We start from the raw sequence: 25,844 nt of genomic DNA on the forward strand, positions 1-25,844 counted from the left end.
AAACAGTTTAGTCCCTCCCCTTTCAAATTAAACTAGATAGTACTTATTCTCTCTAATTCTCACACAACATGTCCAAAATGATCCGAAATGACTATTATGCCCCTCATTTTCTATTTTTATTATTATTTTTATTTTTTTCTCTATTTTTTTTATTTTTCTCCCCTTTTTTTATACTCTCTCTCTCTCCCTCCCTCTCTCCCTCTCTCCTGGCCGCACGGTCTCTCTCTCTCCCTCGACCTCTCTTCTTCTTCTCTTCCACTGCCATCACCGGAGACCACCACTTCTGGCCACCATCTCACCAAAAACCTAAACTCTCCTTTTCTCTCTTCTCAGCCGCGCGTCCTTCTCTCTCTCCGCTGACCTCTCGCTCCCTCTCTCTTCTTCTTCCCTCTGCAACCACCGGAGAACACCATCTCCGGCCACCATTTCATCACCCTCTCACATTTTGCTCGATCGTAACTCAAAATGAGCCATTTGTCGCTGAAAAGCCTAGGTCCAATTCGGACTCTTCTTTTTTTCTGCGGACAATGGAGACAACCATTCTAGAGTATCTTTAAGACCTTAAAGAAATTCCGAATTAAACCACAAAAACAAACAATCTAAAACTTTAATCTATTAGAACAAATTGGACTTGAAAATCGATTACCCAGTTCCATCTTCGTCCTCCTCGATCTTCTCGTCCCTCTGTTCTTCCTCCGTCTCAACCAAGCTTCTTATGAATATGTTTGTTTTTCAAGTTTCTAATCAAGCAGATAGGCGAGGAAACTTTAAGATCGGGATTACCTCTTAAAACCCAGAAGCCAAAAACTTAAAAAGATGAAAACTTTTAACATCGGGATTACCTTTTAAATGGTATAGTACGGATCGTCAGATTAGAGACCTTCATCGTCAAATCAAGCGAACAAATCGACTGCAGGCGAGTTTCACTTGAGCTATTGGAGTGTTGTGGTTAAAGAAAAAGAGCCTCTTCGCTCTCAGAGTCTCTTTCGACAGTCCATTTCCTTCTTATCCGCATCACACTCTCTCTTCTCACCACTTTTACGGAAGTCAATCTTGGTTATACGGCCGTAGAAGAAAGAAGAAACCGATGGCGTCGTCAGGCGTCGGCGGGCAGAGGGGTTTCTGGGATTTGGGTGCTGGATCGATTGGAGGTGGCGGCGTGATGAAATGATGGCCGGAGATGGTGTTCTCCGGTGGTTGCAGAGGGAAGAAGAAGAGAGAGGGAGCGAGAGGTCAGGGGGGAGAGAGAAGGGCGCGCGGCTGAGAAGAGAGAAAGGGAGAGTTTAGGTTTTTGGTGAGATGGTGGCCGGAAGTGGTGGTCTCCGGTGATGGCAGAGGAAGAGAAGAAGAAGAGAGGTCGAGGGAGAGAGAGAGACCGTGCGGCCAGGAGAGAGGGAGAGAGGGAGGGAGAGAGAGAGAGTACAAAAAAAGGGGAGAAAAATAAAAAAAATAGAGAAAAAAAAAATAGAAAATGAGGGGCATAATAGTCATTTCGGATCATTTTGTACCTGTTGTGTGAGAATTAGAAAGAATAAGGACTATCCAGTTTAATTTGAAAGGGGAGGGACTAAACTGTTTTTCAGGCAAAAGTTTGAGGAGTAACAAGTATTTAATCCTATATATATATATATATATATATATATATATGTTAGTGTCATATTTGTGTAATTGGCATTTCCTAGCTAAACAATCAAGAGTCATATGTATTGTAATAGTCCTTAATTGTGGAACTCAGAAGCTCAGATCACATACAAGACTCGCTACTCAACTCATCTCAGCATCTTCAAATGGTAAGTCTGCATTCATGTGTGTTATGTTACTTTTAGGAGTGAACAAGTTCTTCTATCCTAGATTAGGATAGCATAGTATTCTATTTATTGAGTTGCTGAGTTAGATGTGTTTTTAGTATAGTAAACGGGCTTGCTATGAGATAGTGTTTATTATCCATGCTCATTAAAAATCGTTTTAAAAAAAAAAACCCATGCACAATAGGAACCCTAGCGTAGCTCCAGTGTCTTATTAGTATAAATACATGTTTGTTTAGCATGCTAGGGTTACGACTTCTTTTCAGAGAACTTTGAGCCTAAAAAGTTTTGCGATAATTCTTCATGAGTTGTTCCATGTTTAACTCTTGAAGGATTATTAACATCTCAAATATCTTCTTTTCAAAGCCTTGGTTTTATGCTTCCGTGTGTGCTGCATTCATGCATGGTTCATGGCTTGACGTGATTGACAACCGAGTCTCGTGTTATGCCATTTCAAGATTGACGAAGGTAATCAAATCCACTTTCCAGATTCAGTAGCAAAGACAAGATCAAGCTGCCTTTCTAGTAGGGTTCTAGTAAGTAGAGTTTGTGTACGTGAGTTCTTTATGTACTAATCTTTTACTAGTGGATTTTTTTACCGGCATAGTGCCCGCAATTGTTTACCTCTTAGGAGGGTTTTACTGCTTCAACATATCGTGTGTTGTTGATCTAATCTTATACTTGCTTTGTGTTAACTGTTGGCCTACTGACAACATCCCATTAGGCTGGGTAATTCTGTTTTTGCAATTTCAATATATATATAGATATATATATTTCTAAATTTAGTTTTAATCCAAAAACATAATTATAATTATATATAGTGATTGATCAAGAAGCTAGTGGGGCCGAAATGTGTTATTGACGTCATTTTTGTGTCGTGCGACAGTGTTATTAGGATATAGTGACATTGAACTTGTAATGAAGGGAATCTCCCATGGTGCTTGTAATTATTTGTTGAAACTTGTTAGAATTGAACAACTCAAGAATATCTAGCAACATGTTGTTGATCCGGAAAAAGAAGTTCGACTGCAAGGACCAAAAGAAGTCTTCCAATCGAGACAAGGCTTGCAATGGAACTAGAAAAGGTGTACAAAAAGCTTCACCAACCAGTAGTTCATATCATAATGGAAAACTAAACAAGAAAAGAAAGTGAAGATGATGAACATGAGATTTGCACTTACTATATCATAGTCTATTCGTTAGATGTATTGCTAGACATTGCCAAGTAATTAAACTTATACATATAGTAAGTGTTTTGGAAAATAAGTCTGAAATAGTACATATTCAAAATAAGTTTTGGAATATTCTTGATCCACATATCACTAATATATAGTAGCCGTGTTTTGCAAAATATCCACATAAACGATTTAAATGCATTTAAGCCTTGAAGGTTTTAAGCAAAAACATGCTTTGAATGCGTCATGATGTTGTCATTGACTATATATCATTTTCCCTTTTTTCTTTTTTTTTGAAGAAAAGAAGAGATTTTATTCATCATATATGATTAATATCGTATAAATATATGGGCATCTAAAATGAATTATGAAATACAAGTAAACCAATTACATTGTACATTGTTCTCAAAACTATGATTAGCTAATCGATGTCCAACTCTTTTTGTTAGTCAATGTGCAAATTGAACAACATATATAGTTAGGAGTAGCTTGAAGTAGGAACTTGATATGTCCTTTTCTGTAAGGGATTAACAGTATATATCTCTTAGTTTGTAGGCACGAGATCTTTAATAGGAATGAGTTAATGAAAATAGTACTGCGGCTTAATTCGTGCACTGTTGCTAAGTTGGTAAATAAATCTATATCTTATAATGGCGGAGGTAAAGCAAGTTATAAATGCAACACATTTTATTTATTTATTTTGTTTTTCCAACGGAGAGCATGATTAGTAAAGTCTCATTCACATTTTCACATTAGGCCTCCAAAATCTGAGGATCAGCTCTTGTGAGATCCATCATTGTACAATAAACCAAAGCAAGCTTTGACGCTAAGTTCTTTTTCATAGTTGATCTTCTCCAAATAAGATGAAAGCTCAGTGGTTAGAGCACCCACTACCTATGTACGAAGTCATAAGTTCGAGTCACCATGGGGGCAGGAGTGAAACCTTTTGATCCTCTTTTTTTAAAAATGAAAGAAAAAAAAAAACTAGAAAACGTAAGCCTACGTTTTTCCCATTGATTAAGAAACCCTATATCTCTATCTCTAATCGAGACCCAAAAGACTCAAATATCCATTATCCATAATCAAAGGAGAAAAAAATATGATTGTTGTTGATAATTCCCAGGGGATATCACATCTGAATTAGATCAAAGATTCGCCATCATATTCTTGAATGGAATATGTTATTTGATCAGTTCCTCATCATTCTGAGGGCCAGTGCTTGAAGCTCACCCAAGTCAGTACTGGTGTATGCTCTCTTCTTAGAACAATCTTGGAATGAAAACTTCTCTGATCTGTTGCTGCATTGTGTCTCCTGCATATAATTCATAGCATCATTGCTGATGTGGTCAAATGAATCTAGTGTGCTCTGAGGAGAAATAGGGTTCATGTAACTTGGATAACTCGGCAAGTTTATGACTCCTTTCATATTCCCCTGCCATTGACTATCCAAGGTCATTAAATACATAAGGTTTTGATGAGCCACGTATGCCTTCACTTGCATTAATTGTGCTTGTAAGCATGCCACCGATATCTATGAAACAAAAAACACTAAAAATTAGTATGAGACACCACAGATTTGTAATCATTTTTGACATGTTATGTACTTGGATATTACTATTAATGCTATTGAGTATTGATAGTCTTAATTTGTTCATAAGTTTCCCCCAATATAAGGGCACGTTTACTTACTTGGAAGGAAAGGGAATGATTACGGGGTAAAAACATTCATGCGTTTACTAACACATAAAGGAATCAGAATGATTCCGGGTAAAAGAATTCATGCATTTACTAACACATGAAGGAATCGGAATGGATGTAGGTCCCACCTCCTTATCATGAATCGATTCCTGAATACTCAGGAATTCGATTACGAAGGGGGGAGATGGGTTTAGGAATCATTCCTCCGGAATCAATACCGATTCCTTTCTTCTCCCATTCCAGTTGTCTCCGATTCATGATTATTTTCCATTCCAAGTAAGTAAACATGCCATAAACTAAAAATGTTGTTTAGCATGAAGAGAAATAATGGATGGATAAGCTTGTCCAGTTTAGTTTGTGGACAAAGGGCACCACCAAGATCACTAAAGTCTATGCAGAACTACAAAAGGTCGCATAAACACAAGACACCAAAAGTAGTGAAACGATTTGTGACTTCCTTCCAACCATTACCACATGCATCACGTCTTCTGTAATTTTTTTGTGTTCAAACCAAAAGAAAAAGGAAAAAGGAAAAACAAATCATGCTATCTATAAATTTTGAATTTTCAATACTTGTGAAATGGTACACACCCTACTTTTTCATTCCACAGTAAATCATTGGTGTACAAAACTGTGAAATGTACTTTCTAAATTTTGAATTTCCAATACTTGTGAAATGTACTTTCAATGTTGCTGTGTTTCTTGATTCTGCAAAAACCTTGGATGTTGCTATGATTCTTGATTCTGCAAAGCTTTGAATGTTGTTCTGATTCTTGATTATGGAAAATCTTTTGCAAAGGATGAACTATGAAGGTTTGTAAATTGGGAAATGAAAAGACTACACGTGGGGTTTTAAAGAAGCGAGAGTTTAATTAACCAACTAACCGATTAGAACTTGGCGGCAAAGTTTGTTAGGAAACCAGCAATAATTTCGGGAAGCGGCACGTGCGATATATAATTCTGTGAAGCTTTGGATGTTGCTCTGATTCTTGATTCTGCAAAGCTTTGAATGTTGTTCTGATTCTTGATTATATATGGAAAACGTTTTGCAAAGGATGAACTATGAAGGTTTGTAAATTGTGAAATGAAAAGCCTACACGTGGGGTTTTAAAGAAGCAAGAGTTCAATTAACCAACCAACCGATTGGAACTTGGCGGCAAAGTTTGTTAGGAAACCAGCAATAATTTCGGGAAGCGGCACGTGCGATATATAATTCTATGAAATTACTTTTTTTTTCTTCGGTGAATAAAACTAAACACAAACAATGAACACATGACATTCCAATTTTTCAAATAATTACACGTTTTTTTTTTGTTGGAGCTGGTTAATAATAACAATTGACATAAATTTTGAAAAATATTTATGTATTATATATTTTTTAAAAGAACATGTTAAATTTTTTGTGCTTTTGAATCTTACTTATTACACCTGATTTTTCACATTTTTCCATATTTTACACATTATGTAAGAAAAAATGAATAAATATTAATATTTCAAAATTTAAAATTTAATTAATTAAATAAAAATGCTTAGCCGAACTTTTCAACAAATTATTGGATGAAATCTGAATAATACACATCCCCTATTTATGGTGGAATAATTAATACATGAAGTGATGAAACTTCATTGTTATTTCAAATATCGAAGTTAAAAAGAAAAGAAAAAAAAGAAGAAGATTTTTTGATCGAAAGAGGTCAGCCCATTCATTAAGTTCAACAAGCAGTACAAAAACGAAACACCCCTATGGGGTCGACAGAAAGAATCGTTCCTCAGAGCATCCTAACATCCTATCCTAAAAAAAAGAATAAGAACCTAGCATACCCCTAGTACACCCACCTTTTAGAAAGTCCACGCACCATTATTCTAACAAAAACCTAGAAGCCTCGAAGCGAACATTATATGATTTCAACTAAGGTTCTGATTTTTGCGACCTAAACAAAATTTAAATAGTACTATGGGTCATATAGACCCATTCCATTCTACCCCATAACAAAGGGGGATTCCAACTCCCTAGTCCAAAGAGCCCAAGGAAAAAGGCCACAAAGTAGACCAAGGCCTAGGTGGCCCAGTCCATCCACAGTTTGGGTACGTGGAGGAGAGGACGCAACGACGCTGTCGCCGGACTAACCACCACCTCCACATGCATCTTTACCGTCAATGCTGCCATTTCCGACTCCGTCATCAGTAGCCACATCGTTGTCGTCATCACCACCAGACGTCGCATCAAACCCAAGGCTACATGCCTGCAGTCTTAAGCCAAAGGAATTAAAGCCATGCTCACTGCCACCATCACCTGCAGGAAGAAGACCTAGACGCACACCAACCATAGCAACGCCGACAACATGAGTCGCGCCACCAATCCTCCACAAACCATTGCTGGCCTTGGATCCATGCTCCCCATCATTGTCACGAGGCCACCACTCCAATCGGGAAACCTGAATACCACAATCGCCAGTGCAGCCAACCTCGCTGTCGCTCAACATGGTCACCATTCCAGGATCCCGATCCGGCAAAATCCGGAACTGATCCAGAAACCATCCCAAATCAATAACCTCACACATAGCCACCAGATCGGCTGTGCTTCCTTTCGAAACCGAACAGACCACAACGCCTCCAACACTGATCGCTCCACACATACACATTACACAGTATAAGCAAGTCGAAGCCTGCCATGGACACATTGACAAATTAACGGAGAAGGTTCAAGAGAAAGCAACACCCAAAAGAGAGACTCTCTCAAAACCCTAGCAGAGCGCTGGGTCACTGTTTTTTACTCTTTAGTATAAAAGATGGCAAAAGGCCTGTGAAGAAACAACTTCGAACTTAGAAATCGTCTATTTGAACCATCATCACTAGCGATTCATTGATAAAAAAAGAAGAAGATAAATACATAAGTAATAGAAAATGATATTTGGATATGGTCTCACTTTACCACGCATCTGAAATAGGCGAAACTTCAATCGGTGAAAGTCAGTCTATGAAGATTTTCTCTCTTTTCAAGTTCCCTTTTCTAGTAAGGGGAGCCGTCATCAGGGCATATGATCCAATCGGTGCAGATTCAAGATTGAGGTGGGCTAGATTTATTAATTTTTTTTGTTTTTAATGAAGTGATAGGAAAATTTAGCGCAACGTCTATATTTAATTAAGATGAAAAAAAATAAAAGGGTCATTGCCCAAAAGCACCAAAATAAGGAAAAATTATCCCACTTACCCCAACAACAGATTTTTGTTCCCACATACACAATTTAACGTCAAATAACCATTTTGCCCTCAACTCAATTAAAAAATTACAATAACTGCCACTCAACATGCTCTCTCATCCTGCACAGACTCAGAGCTCGTCGCCAGTCGAAAAATCTCTGGTAAGTTTATCCTCTCTCTCTCTCTCTCTCTACCTTTAGTGTAATACAAAAATTTGCTCACTAAACTTCCTTTTGAAATCCCCAAATAACCTTAGTTATATTATTCACATACAAAAAAATAAAATACTCATTATACCTCTAATTCACTAACTACACCTCCATAAGCGAGGACCTCTGCATTTTCCGGAGCAATCTCGAGCGGCGAAACCCAGCTAGGGTTTCGTGTAGTGGCGGCGGCGACCTAGCAGTCCCCAAACCAGGCAGCAAAGACGGTAACGGCGAGGGGACCGAGTGCAGACTTTGTTCAGCAGCGTCGCTGTTCCGGTGGAGTGCTCGACGAAAATCTAGTTGAGGTAGTAAGGCTTCAATCACAGCGGCTCTCGGCTACGGCGGTTGAGTGTGTGTGATGCGGATCGTGCTTGTTGGGGGTGGTGATCTGATCGTGTTTGGTTGAGAAGTCGAGGTCTCATAGTTGTTGTGGGTAGATTTCTGAGCGCGGGGATCTGCTGTAGGGTAGTAAACAGAGGCTTCGGCGGTCTTTGCTCGAGATGGTGATGCACGGTTGGAGAAGCTGGCTCTAGAGATCTTAGAATGGTGCGTCGTCAGAGAACAGAACGGCGGTGGCGACAAAGGAGCAGGGAGTAGTGATGCTCCTCCCTTGTTGGTTTGGGTTTGGGCCTGGGCTCAACCTTGGGCTGATGGGGCAGGGGATTATTCCTGCTAGGCAAGATTTGACTTGGGCTTCGGCTCAAGCCAAGGCAATCTGGGCCTTAATGTATTAGGGTATGAGCCTGTGTGAGGCTGGATTAACTTCTATGAGTCTTCTATGACGTTTTTAGTTTCTTGTTTGTACCACAATTGCGTGATTGGCAAGTGAGGGCTAGTTGAATGATTTCTTTTCCGTAGAAGGCGAAGTTTTCCTCATTCTTGTATAGGCTCACTTAAATGTGAGTGTCCCAGTGATCTTTAAAGGTTTGCTTTAGCTTAGGTAGGTTACTCCGGATTTTCTTGTCAGATTGCTTATGTAAGTTTTGGTAGATTTCAGCCATTTTGCTGTTGATCTAATGAATTCAACTTCTATTTCAACAAAAAAACTAACTACACCTCCATTCCTTTTTTTTTTTTGTTTTGTTCATTTTTGTATGCAAACCTAAAAATGCTCAAAATAAATTTTTAGAACTTTAAATCATGAATCAAACGGTCATAACACATAAATTGATCAAGCAGTCATAAATCAAACGGTTAGACAATGATTCCTATGTTTCTGTCCCTTATAAAAAATGAAAGGTTCTTCAACAAAAAAATGAAAGGTTACAGAAATTGATATAAATAAAAAAAAATCCGGAACAAAAAAAAAAAAAACAAAGAAAGAAAGAAACAAGCAATTCATGAAGGCAAGGAAAAAAAAAAACACCAAAAACCACCGTCTCCCACCCAAAACTCATCATCCAACCAAACCTTGAATGAAGTTTAGACTAGGGACTCAATAAAAGTTTGGAACAATTTCTTAGTCTTTAATTTGTGTTAAAACTAGGCGGAGAGGTTTGTAAAGAAAATATATATTAGTTGATTATAATTCATTGTCTATAATTGTTATTTTACAAGGGGATATATATGTAATTCAATAATTCAAAAGAGTCAAATGAGTAAATTTGGAGGTCTCAATAGAAATCCTCAAGAAAACCTTTTTTGTGTTAGGAAAGGGTTTATGACTTTTCGGAGAAGTCTGGTTGTGTACTAGTAAGCATTCTAAGCATTATTTCTCTTATTGTTAAGACTTAAGAGGAAAGTTAACAATGTTTAAGTAAATAAGTCACCTTAAAGTTGGTTTAAACTAGTAAGCATTCTAAGCATTATTTGCTCGCACATTCCATTGCACCACTCATAAAAGGATAAGACTTTCAGGCAAAGATTTGTGCCTTAGAAATGCAAATTATGTATCTTTATTTGTGCTTTTGGCAGTTCATGTCTTCTTTTCTAATAAAATTTAACCTTTTTTTTTTCTTTTGTGTGCTAAGAACAATTGACATCCTTGTAAAAAAAATGCTTTTTCAAATTTTTGACAAGTGCTTTTAGGAATCTCAAAAGCAATTTCAAAGAGACCCCAAAATTCCTTCTAAAGAATAAATAAAAATGTAAAAGATATTTTAGTAGAAGTGACAATTTTCCCCCACCCACTCTTCCATGATTTTTCAGTGAGATTTGAACATTTGACCTCCAAGACATATAATAGCTCACGTGGTGAAATGCAAAAGATATTACGAAACCAATGAGTATGATTTGAGGTTAATCTAAGTCAATCACCATATGTAGTCGAGTTGGTATGAGCCTCCAGGTGTGGAACCCTCACACTCGGGTTCGAATATTGCTGACGTTGATTAGAGTTTAAACTCCAATCTATTCTTGGTGGCCAAGAGAGTGGAAACGTTTTGACATGAACCCTTGGCACGAATTAGTCTCTGTGTAAAGAAAACTTTTGAGGATACCGTGTGATCTCGATAAAAAAAGAAAAGAAAAAAGATTAACCTAAATTAAAACAACTATCAACCTCAAATATGTTTATAAATAGAATGTCAAGATATGATCATATTTGAATCATTAAAAACCGAAATCGGATCAAACTAGATTTTAACAATAATTACTTGAGTCAAATTTTGAATAAAATCTCCAATAATTACTTGAGTCAAATTTTGATTAAAATCTATTCAAACTGTACTAAGATATCTTGACTTGGCTTGTGATGAATGATATTATTGCCCCTCGGGCCGATTCAAAAAAGAAAAGAAAAAGATATCTTGACTTGGCATCAAAGCTTGCCTAATGGGGCTTCTAGTTTGGTTTTCAATTTGATTGGACATTTGACCCATTTCGGTTCTTTTGTCGATTTAGGGAGATGCTGCAGTGCTTGGGCTGCTGGGATTGGTTTTAAAGGGTGGTGGTGCGACTGTGTGTCTACTCTTGGCGGAGGTCCTTGGGGAGTGCTCGGGTTTTGTAAGTTGTTGGCGACGTGGGTGTTCTAATCCGAGCTTTTGGCAAAGTGATATGGAGTGCGGCATGGCGATGCCGGCGTTATGATGGCGGGATAAGCTTCAATCTGGATTGACGACGACATTGCTTGCAAAGTTCTGGAGACTTTTCACCACCGGCGATAGCGGTACTTCAGCTTGGAACCTACCTTTGGGCTCTGGGTGCTGGGCATCTGATGTTTGGGCTTAGCTGTGGGCCATGGGCCACCAATTTAGTTTAGTTGTTGTTTTTTTTTTTTCTAATAATTCTCTACTTGTGTAGGGACGTATGCTTGCTATTTCTAATAAATACAATTTAAATCGTATATTTTTCAATATTGTTCAGTATTCTTTTAAATCATGTCTCCTAACATATAACTAAAATTTTCGAACACATCGGTGCATATCATCTAACACTTGACCAATTTCTTCACATGTTAATTTATTTTGATTTTTGATTTTTGATTTAATGAACTACTATATGGTAAGGAGGATTTAGGAAGATGTGTCCTTCTCGGCCTGTTTCTTCTTCCTCATCGAACCCCAATACGGGGCCAATAGGTTTTGCTTGAAAAAAAAAAAAAAAAAAATTGAAAAAAAACACGTAAAATAATAAAAAGGCCCAAAATGGACGTCCAATTTTGTGTAAGCAAAGCCTAAAGCCCTCTTCTTGTTCTTGTTCGTGTTCGTCTTCTTCCCCATGCGTAGCCCACTATTGTTCTCAGAGGTCGCATAGTCCCAACACACACACACAACCAAACCAAACCAAACCATTCCCTCATATTTTCACAAACCCCAATTTCCAGGGAGGGACCAAAATTATACGCTCACAGTTTCGAGATTCAGACTCTCTCTCTCTCCGCAACCCTTCCATGTCTGACATTTGCACCCAGGTATTGCGTTCTAGGGCAAATTCGTCCCCTTTTCATTTCTGACCCGCTGCGCCCAAAAAAACCCTAGGAGAGAGAAATTTACGCGCAATTCAACTCCCCCACTGCTGCCCCTGCTCTGCCCTAGCTCCCAATTTCGCTACCCTATTCCCAATTTCAGGTATTTCCGTTGCTCCTTTTCCTTGTCCTGCAAACCCTAGAATTTGAAATTGGGCGTTTTCAAGGGGATTGATGGAATTAGGGTTTCGTTGGTTGGGGAATTTGTGGGGAGGTGTTGTTCGTTCGTGATTGTGCAATGCATTGTGATTGAATGGTTCTGGTTTATGTGGCAAGTCATGGTTTTTGTGCGTTTATTGGAATTAGGTGCTGGAATTTGACGTGAGCATTTGTAGGTTGTGTTGAGTTGTGTGTGTGAGTTGCATGCTGGTGGTTTTGAAGCTGTAGTGGATAAATGTGAGGGTGCACATGTGAGAGTTCAGAGAAAACTATTTGGCTGCAAGCCTCTTGTGAGTGAAATTGTTACTCATTCATAATCATAGCAGTACCAGATCACCTGGTCACCAGTGTCTTTGATGCAAATTCTGGCAGTTGCTTTTCGTGTTCCTAAATTTGACAGAACGCATATTTCCTTTTTCGTACTTAGCTGTTCGAACTAGGTAGCACTCTTCAGTCTTGAACCTGAAAAACACTGTGCCATGCAGTATCTTGCTATATTCTGAGGGGCTTGATGGATCAGTAATGTGGCTGTTTTTGTTAACCTTGTATTGTTGTTCGAACTTTTTAGGGTCTTGTATACTGATGCAAATTTTGATATACCTTTGTACCCTGAAACTGTTGTTGTCTATATTGTTATTCTAACTAGTGTATGAATAATTTTATTCTGGATTTAGTTAATAGTTATTATTTGTGTATCGGTTTAAAGCATCCTTATTATGATGTATGTAGTCAATTCTTTAGTCTAATATGATACTTTTACTTCTATTTTAGAGATTTTATAGAATTTGGATTAGATGGGAGATTAAAGGTTGTGGGCATTAAAGTCGGAATGCATGGATGTGGCTCAGGATCTGCTCTCCTAGTAAATGCAGAGGTGGATTCCATGGGTGGAGTGGTTGACGGCGGAGTTGGTGTTGGTTTGAAAACATCTCCGCGCCGAGCAGCAATTGAGAAGGCTCAAGCAGAGCTTAGGTATTGTTTTCTTATTATTTCTTTCAATTCTCACGCCTTGTAACTTCTGCCTTTGATACTTTTCCTACGTGCATGATGTATATAATGACCTGTCATTTGCTGCTTACAGACAGGAATATGATGTGCGGGAGGAAAGGAGAAGGGAGCTAGAATTTCTTGAGAAAGTATGCAAATTTGATCTCTCAGTGGTTATTTTTCCTTCACTTCTATCTGTAGTGATCATCATCATGTGATTCATCTCCTGAATTTCAGGGTGGCAATCCTTTGGACTTCAAATTTGGGAATGCAGCTTCTGTTAGTGTCCAGTCTACTTCCCTCACTGATCAGCATCCAGAACAGTTTGTGACCAGGTAGATTCAATGGTACATAATTGGATCATGTTATTGCATGATTTTTCGTTGATTGGCTAAATTGTATTCACCTTTTCTTTTTTCAAATTTTGGTTGCTATTTCAGTGAAGCAAAAGGTAGTTTTGCATTGACTGCATCACCTCGTGGGGACTCTGTCGAAAGTAGTGGTCGACCAGAGGTTCCTACACTTTGTGAACCCAACAGTGCTGATAATCTCTTACTTTTTGATGGGGACAATGATACACCGGAAGGGGAAAGGAAATCTATGCATATTAGTAGAAGAAATAAAATTGCTCCATCAGAACAGTCTTCCCAGATGGATGGGACTCAAAATGCCAAGGAATCAGAAGACTCAGCGATTTTCCGTCCTTATGCTCGAAGGAACAGGTCCAGACCAAATCGTGATGGTACTCGTTCAAGTTCAACTGATGTACAGGGTCGTGGTGGTCAAGGGTCTTCATTACCTTCTCGCGGGACATTAAAGAATCCCAAGGGACCGGTATCTGAAACAAACAACCAAAAGGACCAGAATATACCTCCGGTCACTAATCTAAAGTCTGTGAAGTCTAATGGTGATTTTGCTCCTAGGGTTGCAACTTCTGATAATCAGTTGGATATGGACTTTGATGGGGTGCAGGCTCCTGAAATATTTACTGGTCCAGCAAAAGATAGTCCTGAAAGAAAATTGGATGTTACAGCTACTGAAAGTTTGAAAGAGAGCCAACATAGTCAACCATCTCAGACTGATACTCAGGAAATTCCAATTGCTGCGGTTTCGGGGAGATCTGATGAGAGGGAGCCGTTAGCTTCGTCTGTTCTTGAATGTCTTCGTTGTGAAGCTACTACAAAGACCGAAATTGATATTAGTTCTGTCCAGGTGAATGGATTTAGTAATTTAAATAGAGAGAGTAAAAGTGTACCAAATGAAGGTCAAATTAGCAGTGCAGCGGGCACAAAGGGGTTAGATTCAGAATCTTCTTGTACCCAAACTAGTGTAGGATTAGATGTAAATAATGATACTGACGTATGTACCACAAGGAATGCTGATAATGCAAATATCATGGAAACATCAGATGTTGATGGGGCACAAAATCCAGCTGGTGATGAAATGTTACTAGAAAAGAATGAAAGCAGAGCTGTTGACAGTAGTCCCATGATTAATGATCCTCATGCTTCTGATTTTCAGAACAATCGCTCAGGCAATACTGAAGTGAAAGTTGAGGAAGATATGAACGAAAGTAGATCTGAAGTGCGTAATGAAGTAAAGCTTCATCCAAACACTGAGGGAGACCAACAAAGTGGTTGTACTGTATCAGAAGCTGAAAAGAAACTGGATGATGTGGTGGATAATGGTTCCAACATCAAGAAAGAGAACTCTTCTGGCAGACCCCAGAATCCTCAGGATTTATCTATGTGTGAGCTTCCTGAAACTATTTTGTCAGGGATAGACTCTGCCAAGGGTTCAGACTGTCAGACTTCTAGTAGTCACTTTAAAGTGGTAGACAAGGCACATGAAGATTCTATTTTGGAAGAGGCTCGGATGATAGAGGTTAGTTACCCCTGCGATATTTATGATGTCTTACTTTCAAACATTGAGGGAGCACCTTACTTAATTCATGAAATGTAAATCAGGCTAAGCGTAAGAGGATTGCAGAATTATCCGTTCGTTCTTTACCCTCGGAGAATCACCGAAAGTCTCAGTGGGATTTTGTCCTTGAGGAAATGTCGTGGTTGGCCAATGATTTTGCTCAGGTATGACCTTGTGATTATAGCCATTTTGTGGAATTTGTCCATGCATTATATTCCTTCCCTCTTGTCTTTAATTTTTGGGAAAGATGATTCTGCAATGAGATCGTAAATGTATATCCATGTTCTTTTTGTTAATAGGAGCGCCTTTGGAAGCTAACTGCTGCTGCTCAAATATGCCATCGTGTTGCTTTTACATCACGGTTGAGAATTGAAGAGCAACAACAACAATGGGGGATTAAAAAAGTGGCTCGTACCCTGGCAAATGCTGTCAACCAATTTTGGCATTCAGCTGGGACCCTTTTGTATGCTGATGATTCAAGTGATTGTCACAACATCACCAAGAACAATTTAAATTCGAGCAAAGTAAGATTGCTTTCTTTGTCTTAGGTGGGAGTGAATACGCTAAATTATTTGATTGCTGCTTAATGTTGAATTCATTTGCTAAAAATGTTTGGTCTATAATAGTTTATACGCCATTGATATTGTGCATATGGGGCCAGAAGATATCAAAACTTATGTCTTATTCCTGTGTTCATATGCTGGTTATTTACCTATTCAAAAAATATGTTGATCTAATCATTGCAGGAGCCTTGCAAAGAGTTGGAGCTACAATGGAGCAACAACTTTTCACTTTCTATGCAGCGGTATGCAGTGAGATTTTTGAAGTATAACAACTCTCTTGGTCCTCAACTTCAAGCACAAGCTCCTGCTACTCCTGAGAGATTGTCTGATTTAGGCATTACAGAAATGTCATGGGAGGACCATCTTACAGAAGTATGGTCATGTTTCTTAATGTTCTTTTTGATTCAGTGAAAAATATAAATGTTGACATTTACCAGCCATTCTCTACCCCTCTCTTCTTTCTCTTCTCTCTCACACACAGACAAAAGCACACAACAAAGGTGATTATTACTACAAATAAAGAACAATTAGTTACTTATTTCAGATTCCTATGTCTTATATCTTGGAGAAATTGTATTGGCGTGTTTTTGTGCTGTACTTGCGTTATATAAATTGGTGTTTAAATCTCATTAATTTCACGGGGACTTGTACCTCTAACGCGTTAGAGGCTAGCTATCCATCTAAACCACTAGATAAACCTAAGGTCTGCTTTAAACTTATATGTTTTTCGTAGATTTGTAAGGTCATTTTAAAAAAGTTGAGCTTTTCCCTTTGGCAGGAAAACCTCTTTTATGCAGTTCCATCTGGGGCACTGGAAACCTACAGAAGATCAATTGAATCTCATTTGGTTCAGTGTGAGGTAAATGCATGACCATCAATTTGACTTATGTGCTGCCTTGATCTGGTTCACGAGGGAAATCTTTGGAATTTCAAGTAGCTGTTGGTGCATGATCTGTATGGATAGGTTGCTGGTGTCTAGGAGTACTATGTACTCTAGAATTTCTCTTATATGTTTTGTTTATTAAAGGAATATATATATATATATATATATATATATTTATTTATTTATTTAATTTATATATTTTATGTTTCTATAATATAAACCATTGCTTTTGCGCACAGTTGCTTATGATGATTTGATAATGTTGTGAATTATTTTATTTATTGTTGTGCTTACTGATTAGTGACCTGAAACTTTCAGAGAACTAGCAGTAGCATGCAAGAAGAGGTTGATACATCCACGTATGAGGCTGGAGCTGGTACGTGCTCGTACAATTTTGATATAATTAATTTTTTTATTGTGTAGCGAATCTTGTGCTCATTTTAGTTTTAACTGTCAATGTCAGAGTTTGATAGTCGAGAGACTTCTGCATACGATGAGGATGAAGGAGAAACAACATGCACCTATTATTTGCCTGGGGCCTTCGAAGGTAGCAAGTCATCAACATTTAATCAGAAGAAGCGGAAGTATTATAAGTCATATAATCCTAGGACACATGAAGCAGGAGCTGATTTTCCCTATGGACAAACAGCAAATCAACAGCCCATGTTGATGGGGAAAAGGCCTGCTAGTCTTAATGTTGGTTCAATCCCAACAAAACGCGTGCGCACTGCTTCCAGGCAGAGGGTTGTTAGTCCATTTGGTGCTGGAGCTACTGGGAATGCTCAGGCTCAAATTAAGACAGATGCTTCTAGTGGAGATACTAATTCTTTTCAGGATGATCAGAGTACCTTACCTGGCGGATCCCAGTTCCCTAGAAATATGGAGGTGGAGTCTGTTCGTGATTTTGAAAAGCATCCACAATGTGACTATCCAGAAACATCAAAGCATAAAAAGAAGAAGAAGGCAAAACATCTGGTACATAACTGCTCATATTTCAACTGTACTGGCTTATCCTTGGAATAATATTGAAGCTTCTACACTTGTTTGCCTACTTGAAATTATTTCATTTGTATATGGTTGCAGGGTTCCGCTTATGACCAAGTATGGCAGGTGGATTCACCTACTCATAATGAGCAGGTAATTCCTATATTTGGTCGAGATGATCTGGGGGTCTGCTCTCTTGATTTTTTTTCGGTTTTCCTATTATTTCTTTTTTATTTTTACTTTTTACTGTTTACTTTCTTTTATGTTTTACTATTACTATATGTTTCATGTTTTATATAATAGCATCTTTTTGTTTTGTAAGCCTACTCAACAAAAAATGTTTTCTTTTTTCATTTGTCTCCTTCAATCAAGAGTTATTCTCTGAACTATATTCTGAGGTGGTATAAAATAATTGATGGTGCCTAAATCATGCAGAGGGATCATTCAAAAAAGAGATTAGAAAGTCATCATTTTGAGTCCAATGGAACAATTGGTAAATGCCTTGACCAAGATATATTTAATGTTTAAAATTTATCATTTTATATAACAAATCGCGTGCTATTCTCTGTCACTTATATAATACTGTGTTCTTTGTAGGTTTATATGGGCAACATAATGCAAAGAGGCTGAAGATATCAAAACAGTCTCTAGACAATACTTATGACGGTATAACTCCAATGACTGGGTCCATTCCTTCTCCAGTGGCGTCCCAAATGAGTAATATGACCAATCCGAGTAAATTGATGAAGTTGATCGGTGGTCGGGACAAGGGACGGAAAGCTAAATCAATGAAGGTACTCCTGGTGATTTCCCATTTGAGATTCTGCTAATGTGCTGCTTTTTAATGATATGGTTTATTTGTTAGCAGTATGTTCTTACCTATAGTCTTGTACTGCTGTCTTATACTCTGAGTTTGCATTAAACTTTGTTTTAGATGCCTGTTGGGCACCCAGGTTCTGGAAGTCCATGGTCACTATTTGAAGATCAGGTTAATACATCATTATTATCTTTTCTCAAATCGTTCCTTCTTCAGTTGTTTTAGAGTTGCCAATAATACTCTAAAACCTTATTGTCTTTGCTACATTAGGCACTTGTTGTTCTTGTACACGATATGGGTCCAAATTGGGAACTCATAAGTGATGCTATCAACAGTACTCTGCACCTAAAGGTTGGTATTACTACTCCAACATCTTCTGTAATTATCTTCACTGATGATGATCTATGATGTATATGAAGAGTCTAGAGCGGAATACTATTTTCTTTATAGCGACATTGCTCTATTTTTATATTCATCATTTTCCCTTTGAAGTAATCCTGTTAGTTTTTAGTCTAATTTTTGGGTGTCTATCTGATTGACTTTGTAAAATACAGTGTATCTTCCGCAAGCCTAAGGAATGCAAGGAGCGTCACAAAATTTTAATGGATTTGAATACTGGTGATGGGGCTGACAGTGCTGAAGATTCAGGGTCATCACAGCCTTATCCATCTACAATCCCTGGCATTCCAAAGGCAAGAGTTTTTAATTTTTCTTCCACTTCAGTATTCTTCCTCTGAAGTACAAATTAGCCAAATGTTGGTCCATGTTGAGCATGAGAACTACATACTACAGATCTAATTAAGCTACGTTCGCTCATTGGTGTTTCTGCACTTAATGCAGGGAAGTGCCAGACAGTTATTTCAACGCTTGCAAGAGCCAATGGAAGAGGACACTCTCAAGTCTCATTTTGAAAGAATAATTAAGATTGGGCAGAAGCATCATTATAGGAGGAGTCAGGTTCGTGACAATAACTATGGATTTAATATCTGCAGATCCTTTTGTGGTGGCTTGTTTTGATTATAATTTATATAGGTGTTTCTGTGTAGCCCATTCTTAAGATCATAACTTTTCACTGTGCTACCCAGAAATCTCCAAACCCTCTTTGCATTCTTCTGCTGGCCTCCAATAACCATACAGTCTTTAGGGGACAGGAAACTCTAGCAAGTAGCTAGGTGGGTACCTTGGAGGGGTTCAGACCCAGAATACATGGGAGCAAACCTTGGGCCTGACCATGCACTAAAATATCAGAAATATCCCATCAATGTCATAAAGGGAAAACTCACAGCATTTAGTTTTCTAATATTTGGCTGTTTGTTACACTCAAATTGCATAATTGAAGTTTTAGAACTTTGCCATGTTAATCTTATGGTGGGATTACATTCTACATGTGAGATGTGAATTGTTTTAGTTTCTGTACTCTGACCTGGCAGTTCTCAATATTTTCTGTATAAGGTTTGCTATAACAATAAGGAGTAATGTAGCATCATAAGTTAAGTAAAAATGGCATTGTTGTTGGTTTCCTGTTAATTATCCTGTTTCCAAAGAAAAGGTGCTCGCGTTGACTATAATTATTTGTTTGGAGAAAGAATTAGTTGAGCATTGAGATAACATAATGTTGAAATGTCGAGGAGAATGCTTCATTGTTGAACCCGGAAGCAATTTAGTTACTGTTTTTTTTATGAGTATTATAGATCTCGTTCCTGACTACAGTTATGTATGCGTTTTACTTGTGAAGAGTGATAACCAGGATCCAAAACAAGTAACTACAGTCCACAATTCTCATGTTATCGCTCTTTCCCAAGTATGTCCGAATAACCTGAATGGAGTTATTCTAACGTAAGTTATTTATTTAAGTCATTCTTAGTTTTATGTTCATATTCATGAGTAGATTTCTTGCATATTTCTAGTACATATGCTTGTTTCTCATTGGTGTCCGTGATGTATAAGTATTTGAATTTGTGTGAAGGCCTCTTGATCTCTGTGATGCCACATCATCAAGCCCAGATGTTCTTCCCACTGCATATCAAGGTTCTCACACTGGTGGCTTACCAATGGCAAATCAGGGCGCTATGGCGTCATTACTTCCCTCTGGGCCAAATGCCTCATTACAGGGAACTTCTGGTATGGTTCTTGGTAGCAACTTGTCATCACCATCTGGCCCGCTTAGTGCGACAGTCAGGTAGTGTGTAGCTCAAATTGTGACTTTGCCTTTGGGGACCGGTTTATTTATTGATTTATATTGTATTAATATTTACTTTTAATTTATTTATTGATGATTCCTGTGGTATTCATTATTCATGGTTATAGGGATGGTAGGTACGGTGGTCCAAGGGCATCTACTTTACCAGTTGAAGAGCAGCAAAGAATGCAACACTACAATCAAATGTTATCTGGTAGAAACATTCAGCAGCCCAGCTTGTCTGTACCTGGGGCTCTTCCAGGAGGTACTGATCGTGGTGTTCGAATGGTACCTGGTGCAAATGGTATGGGCATGATGTGTGGGATGAATAGAAGCACAATGTCAAGGCCAGGGTTTCAGGGAATGGCTTCTTCCTCGATGCTGAATACTGGGAGTATGCTTTCATCCAGTATGGTTGGAATACCAAGTCCTGTAAATATGCACTCTGGAGCTGGTTCTGGTCCAGGAAATTTGATGTTAAGACCTCGCGAGGGTCACATGATGCGGGTGAGTTATTAATACTCAATAGTGTACTAGATTAAGGTTGCTTCTTTAATACAAACATATGGTATGTTGCTTTCTACACTGACTAATTCTAATTGCAAGAATATATCGTCCGAGTCATAGTCTGTACAGTCCTCCTTTAGAATCTAATTGTTAGAGATGGCAATAGTCTTTGCAACCATCTGTTTTATTTTTATGACTTACTTTTATTCCCACCTGTGGGGTGGGAATTGAGAGAAAGGATGTTGCAATCAAATGAGCAAATCTCTCTCCCTCTTCAGTTAGCAACTGCATATATGAGTTTGTAGTCCATTTCATTTGGCGCTGTTGGTTTTCCTGCATTTAAAAAGTTGCTCAGACGCACACAAGCGACACTCATATTTTTGTTTTGAAAAAGATACAGATACTTGTGCATATATGTTTTATCTTTGATTGTGGAATGTGGCGTGCCTTTGCTGCGAATCAATCAAATTAATGTTATCCAATAGCATTCAGCTGCATTTGCATCACTGAAGTTTAGTACATGCTGAAACATGAGACTGAGAATATATGAGCCTCAGTGTTTTGAGTGGAGGCCTTTTCTTTTCCTTGCATCAAAATACAACTCGAATTCTGAAGTTTTGGTATGTACCCATTTACTTGCTCATTCCAATGGAACATAATTGATTTGTTTCATGGATCAAAACCTTAGCCCCAGACTAAAGTGTTGATTCAGTTACCCTTTTAAGTGAGTCACTTAAATAGTATCTCGCCTATTTGGTGTTTCTAAAATGTTATTGTATGTGCTGAAGACACTATTTTGGAAGATCTTTTTGTTTTTGCTGTTACCCTTTACTGTCTAATTCCGCTTATTTGACGTAGAGTTTTTTATTATCACAGCCTGCCCATAATCCGGATCACCAAAGGCAACTTATGGCTCCAGAGCTTCAGATGCAGGTCACGCAAGGGAATGGCCAAGGTATTGCTCCATTCAATGGGTTGAGTTCTGGCTTTCCTAGTCAGACAACTCCATCAGGTGCACAAATGTATCCAGGCCATCCCCAGCAGCAACATCAGTTATCCCCACAACAATCTCATGCAGTCGGCAGCCCTCATCACCCTCATCTTCAAGGCCCCAATCATGTGACAGGGTCGCAGCAGCAAGCCTATGCCATGCGCATGGCTAAAGAAAGGCACCTGCATCAACAGCGGTTTTTGCAGCAGCAGCAGCAGCAACAGTTTGCATCATCCAATTCTTTGGTGCCGCATGTCCAACCACAGGCCCAACTCCCCATTTCTTCAACTTTGCAAAATAGTTCCCAGATTCAGTCACAAAGTTCACCTCACCCAGCATCTATGTCCCCTAGTACACCTTCTTCCCCAATGACTCCGGTATCATCCCAACACCAGCAGAAACATCACCTGCCACCTCATGGGATGAGTCGGAATCCTGGTGCAAGCGGGTTGACTAATCAAATAGGGAAGCAACGACAAAGGCCACAACAACACCATCTTCAGCAATCTGGGAGGCACCACCCTCAGCAGCGGCCATTTGGGCAATCTCAGCAGCAGGCTAAACTTTCGAAGGGAATGGGAAGAGGGAATCCAATGATGCATCAAAACCTTGCCATCGATCCTATAAACATCTCCATTGATCCATCTCATCTGAATGGGCTTTCGATGCCTCCGGGAAGTCAAGCTCTGGAGAAAGGAGAAAAGATCATGCAGTTAATGCAAGGTCAAGCTGCATATTCGGGGTCTGGCGTCAACCCAGTAACATCAAAACCATTGGTTCCTCAATCATCAAACAACTCTCCAATGCAGCAAAAGTTGCATTCTAGCTCAGCTACCTCTTCGACGAAGCAACTCCAGCAAAAGCCATCTCATTCTGATAACAGCACTCAAGGCCAGGCACCAGCTGTTCCTTCTGGTCATGCAATATCAGCTTCACATCAATCTGTGTCTCCAGCAATTGTGTCTTCCAATCACCAGCAGGTGCAGCCACAGCAACAGCAACAGAAGCAAGCTAATCAGACTCAGCCATATGTTCAGAGAGTCCAGCAGAATCGTCAAGTGAATTCGGAGCTTCCAAGCAAGCCTCCAAATGATTTAGCTTCAGCCGAAGAGCAGCCTGTGAATAGTACTTCTCTGATCGGTTCGAGCATGGCAATTCCTCAGTCCTCTATTGATTCGTCTAATGTAGTACCGGTTTCTTCTGGCATTACTCAATGGAAATCATCAGAAGCAGTATATGATTCTAATCTGCCAAATTCAACAGCTCAAGAGGGTTCACTGGGGAGCCCATCACCAACAAATTCATCTGGGAATGAGCCAGTGCCCCCATTTAGTCAAGGTTTAGGCCCAAGGCAGTTATCTGGTAACTTTGCCTCTCATGGACATATTGCTGGTGCGCAATGGCAGCAGAAGCAGCTACTGCAAAAGTCTCCTTCGCTACCACCCCCGTCCCAACAACTCTACGAGCAACAAGAGCAACAGCAGCAGCAGGAACAAGAATCACCCCAACATCAACTGCCTTTGCCACAGCAGTCTCAGCAACAAATGCAGCATCTGCCAGCAGGGCAAGGTGGTTTGTATATGATGCCTAGTAATTCAAAATCAGAATGAATGATTCTAAGGAATTGAGAAGCTGCAGCAACCGGTACTGCCAGAGTTGGATCCGCATGCCCTTGTTACACAGTGTACAGGTAATTACTGCTCTTTAATTCCTCGTATCTTCACAATGTTTAGCCTGATATGTTCCAGTGTGGTATAACATTCAAGAAATAAGATGGTTCTCATATGATAGGGATTGCAATGCACTTGAAAGTGTAGCTAACGTTATCAGAGTATCAAACTTCCTCTGGCTTAGTAGTTCTTGATTATTTTCAAATGTTTGGCAATGAAGTGTCATAGGTTTTTTTTACCTCCTGTTGAAAATACATGCTTTATTTTGGTTGTGTGTGTGTGTTTCTCCATAATAATTTAACTTTGATTCATCTTTGCTTAGTTTTGCATGAGGGCTTGGGTGGTAGTTCATATTGCATTATGTTGGTGCAAATACTTCCCCGGATTGCCTAGTTGATCATATGGGATATATGGTGCTCCATATCTCAGTATAAAGTATCTGATTTAAGGGTTGGGTTTAATGCAGATGAAGCTGATTATTCCATGAGGGCATCAACGGAATGAGGTGGTCATTGCATTGGCAGGTTTTGTCATGGCTTTAACTGAACTGCTGAAGTGATACTGCTGGGCATTTCCCTTTGTTTTGGGAATCATGTAAATTACCACTGGGCTAGAGCTCTGGGAAGATAGACCAATATAGAGGTATGTGTACAGGGTCTTATCTTTCCCTTTCTAGTGCCTTTTTCATTTATTTTTTTCTTTCTTTTTGTTTATTTTCCCTGGTCTCCTTGCTAATTTGTGAGGGACCTTATTTCTTTTTGGCCCAGTAGATTAGTGCATGTATTATTACCCTTTCAGATTAAGGGGGTGCAATCATTTTTATGGGCAAAGCCTTTGGAAATTTTGTGAATATTAGATGTCTGGTGTATACATTGGTCAATGGAATTAGAAACTGTTACTGCCATGCGCCCCTGTGGAACAATTGTAATCTGTACTGGTTCTCAAATCTATAATGCAACGAGTCTCTATAGTTGGTTGATCCAAATCTGATACTTCTCTTTGAACACCTAATTGTTTCTGTTGAGGTTTATGTTGGGAGCACATGCAAAAACATTGAGGAAAACAAAAGTAATAATAATAGTGGATCCTCTTCTGGCGATCGGCATTTATTTTCCTTGTTCATCTTTAATGAGCACTTGAATGTTTTGTATCACTCATCATCTTACGCTGTGAACCAAAATCATTTCTAGTTTCTTAGAACTGCGTAGTGCATAACAAAAATGGGAAACCAACTGGTGTCTAGCAAACTCTGCCCCGGCAAAGCAAACCTAGCAAATAAAACAAGGAAAACAAACCCAGCAAATTTTGTTCAAACTTTTATATATTTATTCTTCATGGAAAACCATCAATCTTTAGAAATGATTCAGCTAGGGACACAATAGCAACCCGCCCGACAAATGCACTACCAATGTACCTGTACCTTTCTAGCAAAAAAAAAAAAACGTAGTAAAACACTAAAACCTAAAAAGTAGAAAATAAAATTCCCAGGCCTTGAAAGAACAGAGATCCATTCGGGGACCCTTATATGCTGTTCTACGACACCACCCTACGCAGAGAGGGGAGTCCGTAGACACCATTCTCACATTACCAGCCCCTCTTGCTTTTGTCATGCTTCGCAGCAGCTTGCTTCTTTCATTTCTCTCTATCATTTGCATAGTTCACGCAGTGGGAAATCATCATCATTCTTGAACTTAGTTCTTGACTTAAACGCTCTCAGGTTTTCTTCTTCTTCACCAGCACGATGACAAGTGTATCTGCAACTAAAGGAACAGCTAGTTGTGGTATGAAAGGAAGAATCATGGATTCGGTAGTAATGACAGGTTCGCCTGTTCTGGCCTTCTTGTCCATGTTCAGTAGGGGCATGGAGTCCTTGTGCACCCCCAGAACTGAAGCCCTAAACAGGGCAGGAGCTGCAACCACTTGGAGTGGAGCCATGTCAGGCGTAGGCTGGAAGATCTGTGATCGGAAAGCAAGACATTGGACTGTAAAGCTCGAGATACATAGTAAAGAAAAGGTTTCAGTTTCCCAAGATTACAGACCCGTGCTTGAAAAACCAAGTTATCGTCGGGGCCTTCCCACCTGATTTGTTCCGCCCTTTAGGGATGAAGCCGTTGAGAAATTGAAAGTACTCAGGGTGGCACCAAAACATGGGATATTAGGATCCAAATCCCCGAACAACCAGAAGGATA

The 25,844-nt window shown here is 39.1% G+C and overlaps 1 protein-coding gene and 1 long non-coding RNA gene across 2 annotated transcripts; one reads left to right on the top strand and one right to left on the bottom strand.

The window, feature by feature from the left end:
• Window positions 1-434: 434 nt before the first annotated feature.
• LOC133735836 (uncharacterized) lies at window positions 435-1,051 on the bottom strand. Its single transcript, XR_009859281.1, has 3 exons — window positions 843-1,051; window positions 647-740; window positions 435-560 (listed from the first exon to the last, which is right to left on the bottom strand). It is a non-coding gene; the product is annotated as an uncharacterized LOC133735836 (long non-coding RNA).
• Window positions 1,052-11,698: 10,647 nt separating this feature from the next.
• LOC133737018 (chromatin modification-related protein EAF1 B-like) lies at window positions 11,699-24,640 on the top strand. Its single transcript, XM_062164649.1, has 23 exons — window positions 11,699-12,095; window positions 12,923-13,123; window positions 13,233-13,287; window positions 13,376-13,473; window positions 13,579-15,022; window positions 15,106-15,225; window positions 15,361-15,585; window positions 15,808-15,996; window positions 16,403-16,483; window positions 16,826-16,883; window positions 16,971-17,482; window positions 17,591-17,644; window positions 17,927-17,984; window positions 18,089-18,285; window positions 18,426-18,479; window positions 18,579-18,659; window positions 18,863-19,000; window positions 19,149-19,265; window positions 20,044-20,144; window positions 20,275-20,487; window positions 20,616-20,994; window positions 21,871-23,675; window positions 24,122-24,640. The coding sequence occupies exons 2-22, from the start codon at window positions 12,981-12,983 to the stop codon at window positions 23,593-23,595; spliced, it is 6,042 nt and encodes a 2,013-aa protein (XP_062020633.1). The 5' UTR covers window positions 11,699-12,095; window positions 12,923-12,980; the 3' UTR covers window positions 23,596-23,675; window positions 24,122-24,640.
• The last annotated feature ends 1,204 nt before the right edge of the window (window positions 24,641-25,844 follow it).

This window comes from Rosa rugosa, chromosome 3 (genome assembly GCF_958449725.1).
Source record: "Rosa rugosa chromosome 3, drRosRugo1.1, whole genome shotgun sequence".
Classification (NCBI taxonomy): Eukaryota; Viridiplantae; Streptophyta; class Magnoliopsida; order Rosales; family Rosaceae; genus Rosa; species Rosa rugosa.

Coding starts and splice junctions, on each gene's coding strand:
- LOC133737018 (XM_062164649.1), top strand. CDS start 12,981: ATGCATGGATGTGGCTCAGGATCTGCTCTCCTAGTAAATGCAGAGGTG. Junction 17,985..18,088: donor TGAGTCCAATGGAACAATTG/GTAAATGCCTTG, acceptor TGTTCTTTGTAG/GTTTATATGGGCAACATAAT. Junction 19,001..19,148: donor CAATCCCTGGCATTCCAAAG/GCAAGAGTTTTT, acceptor CACTTAATGCAG/GGAAGTGCCAGACAGTTATT.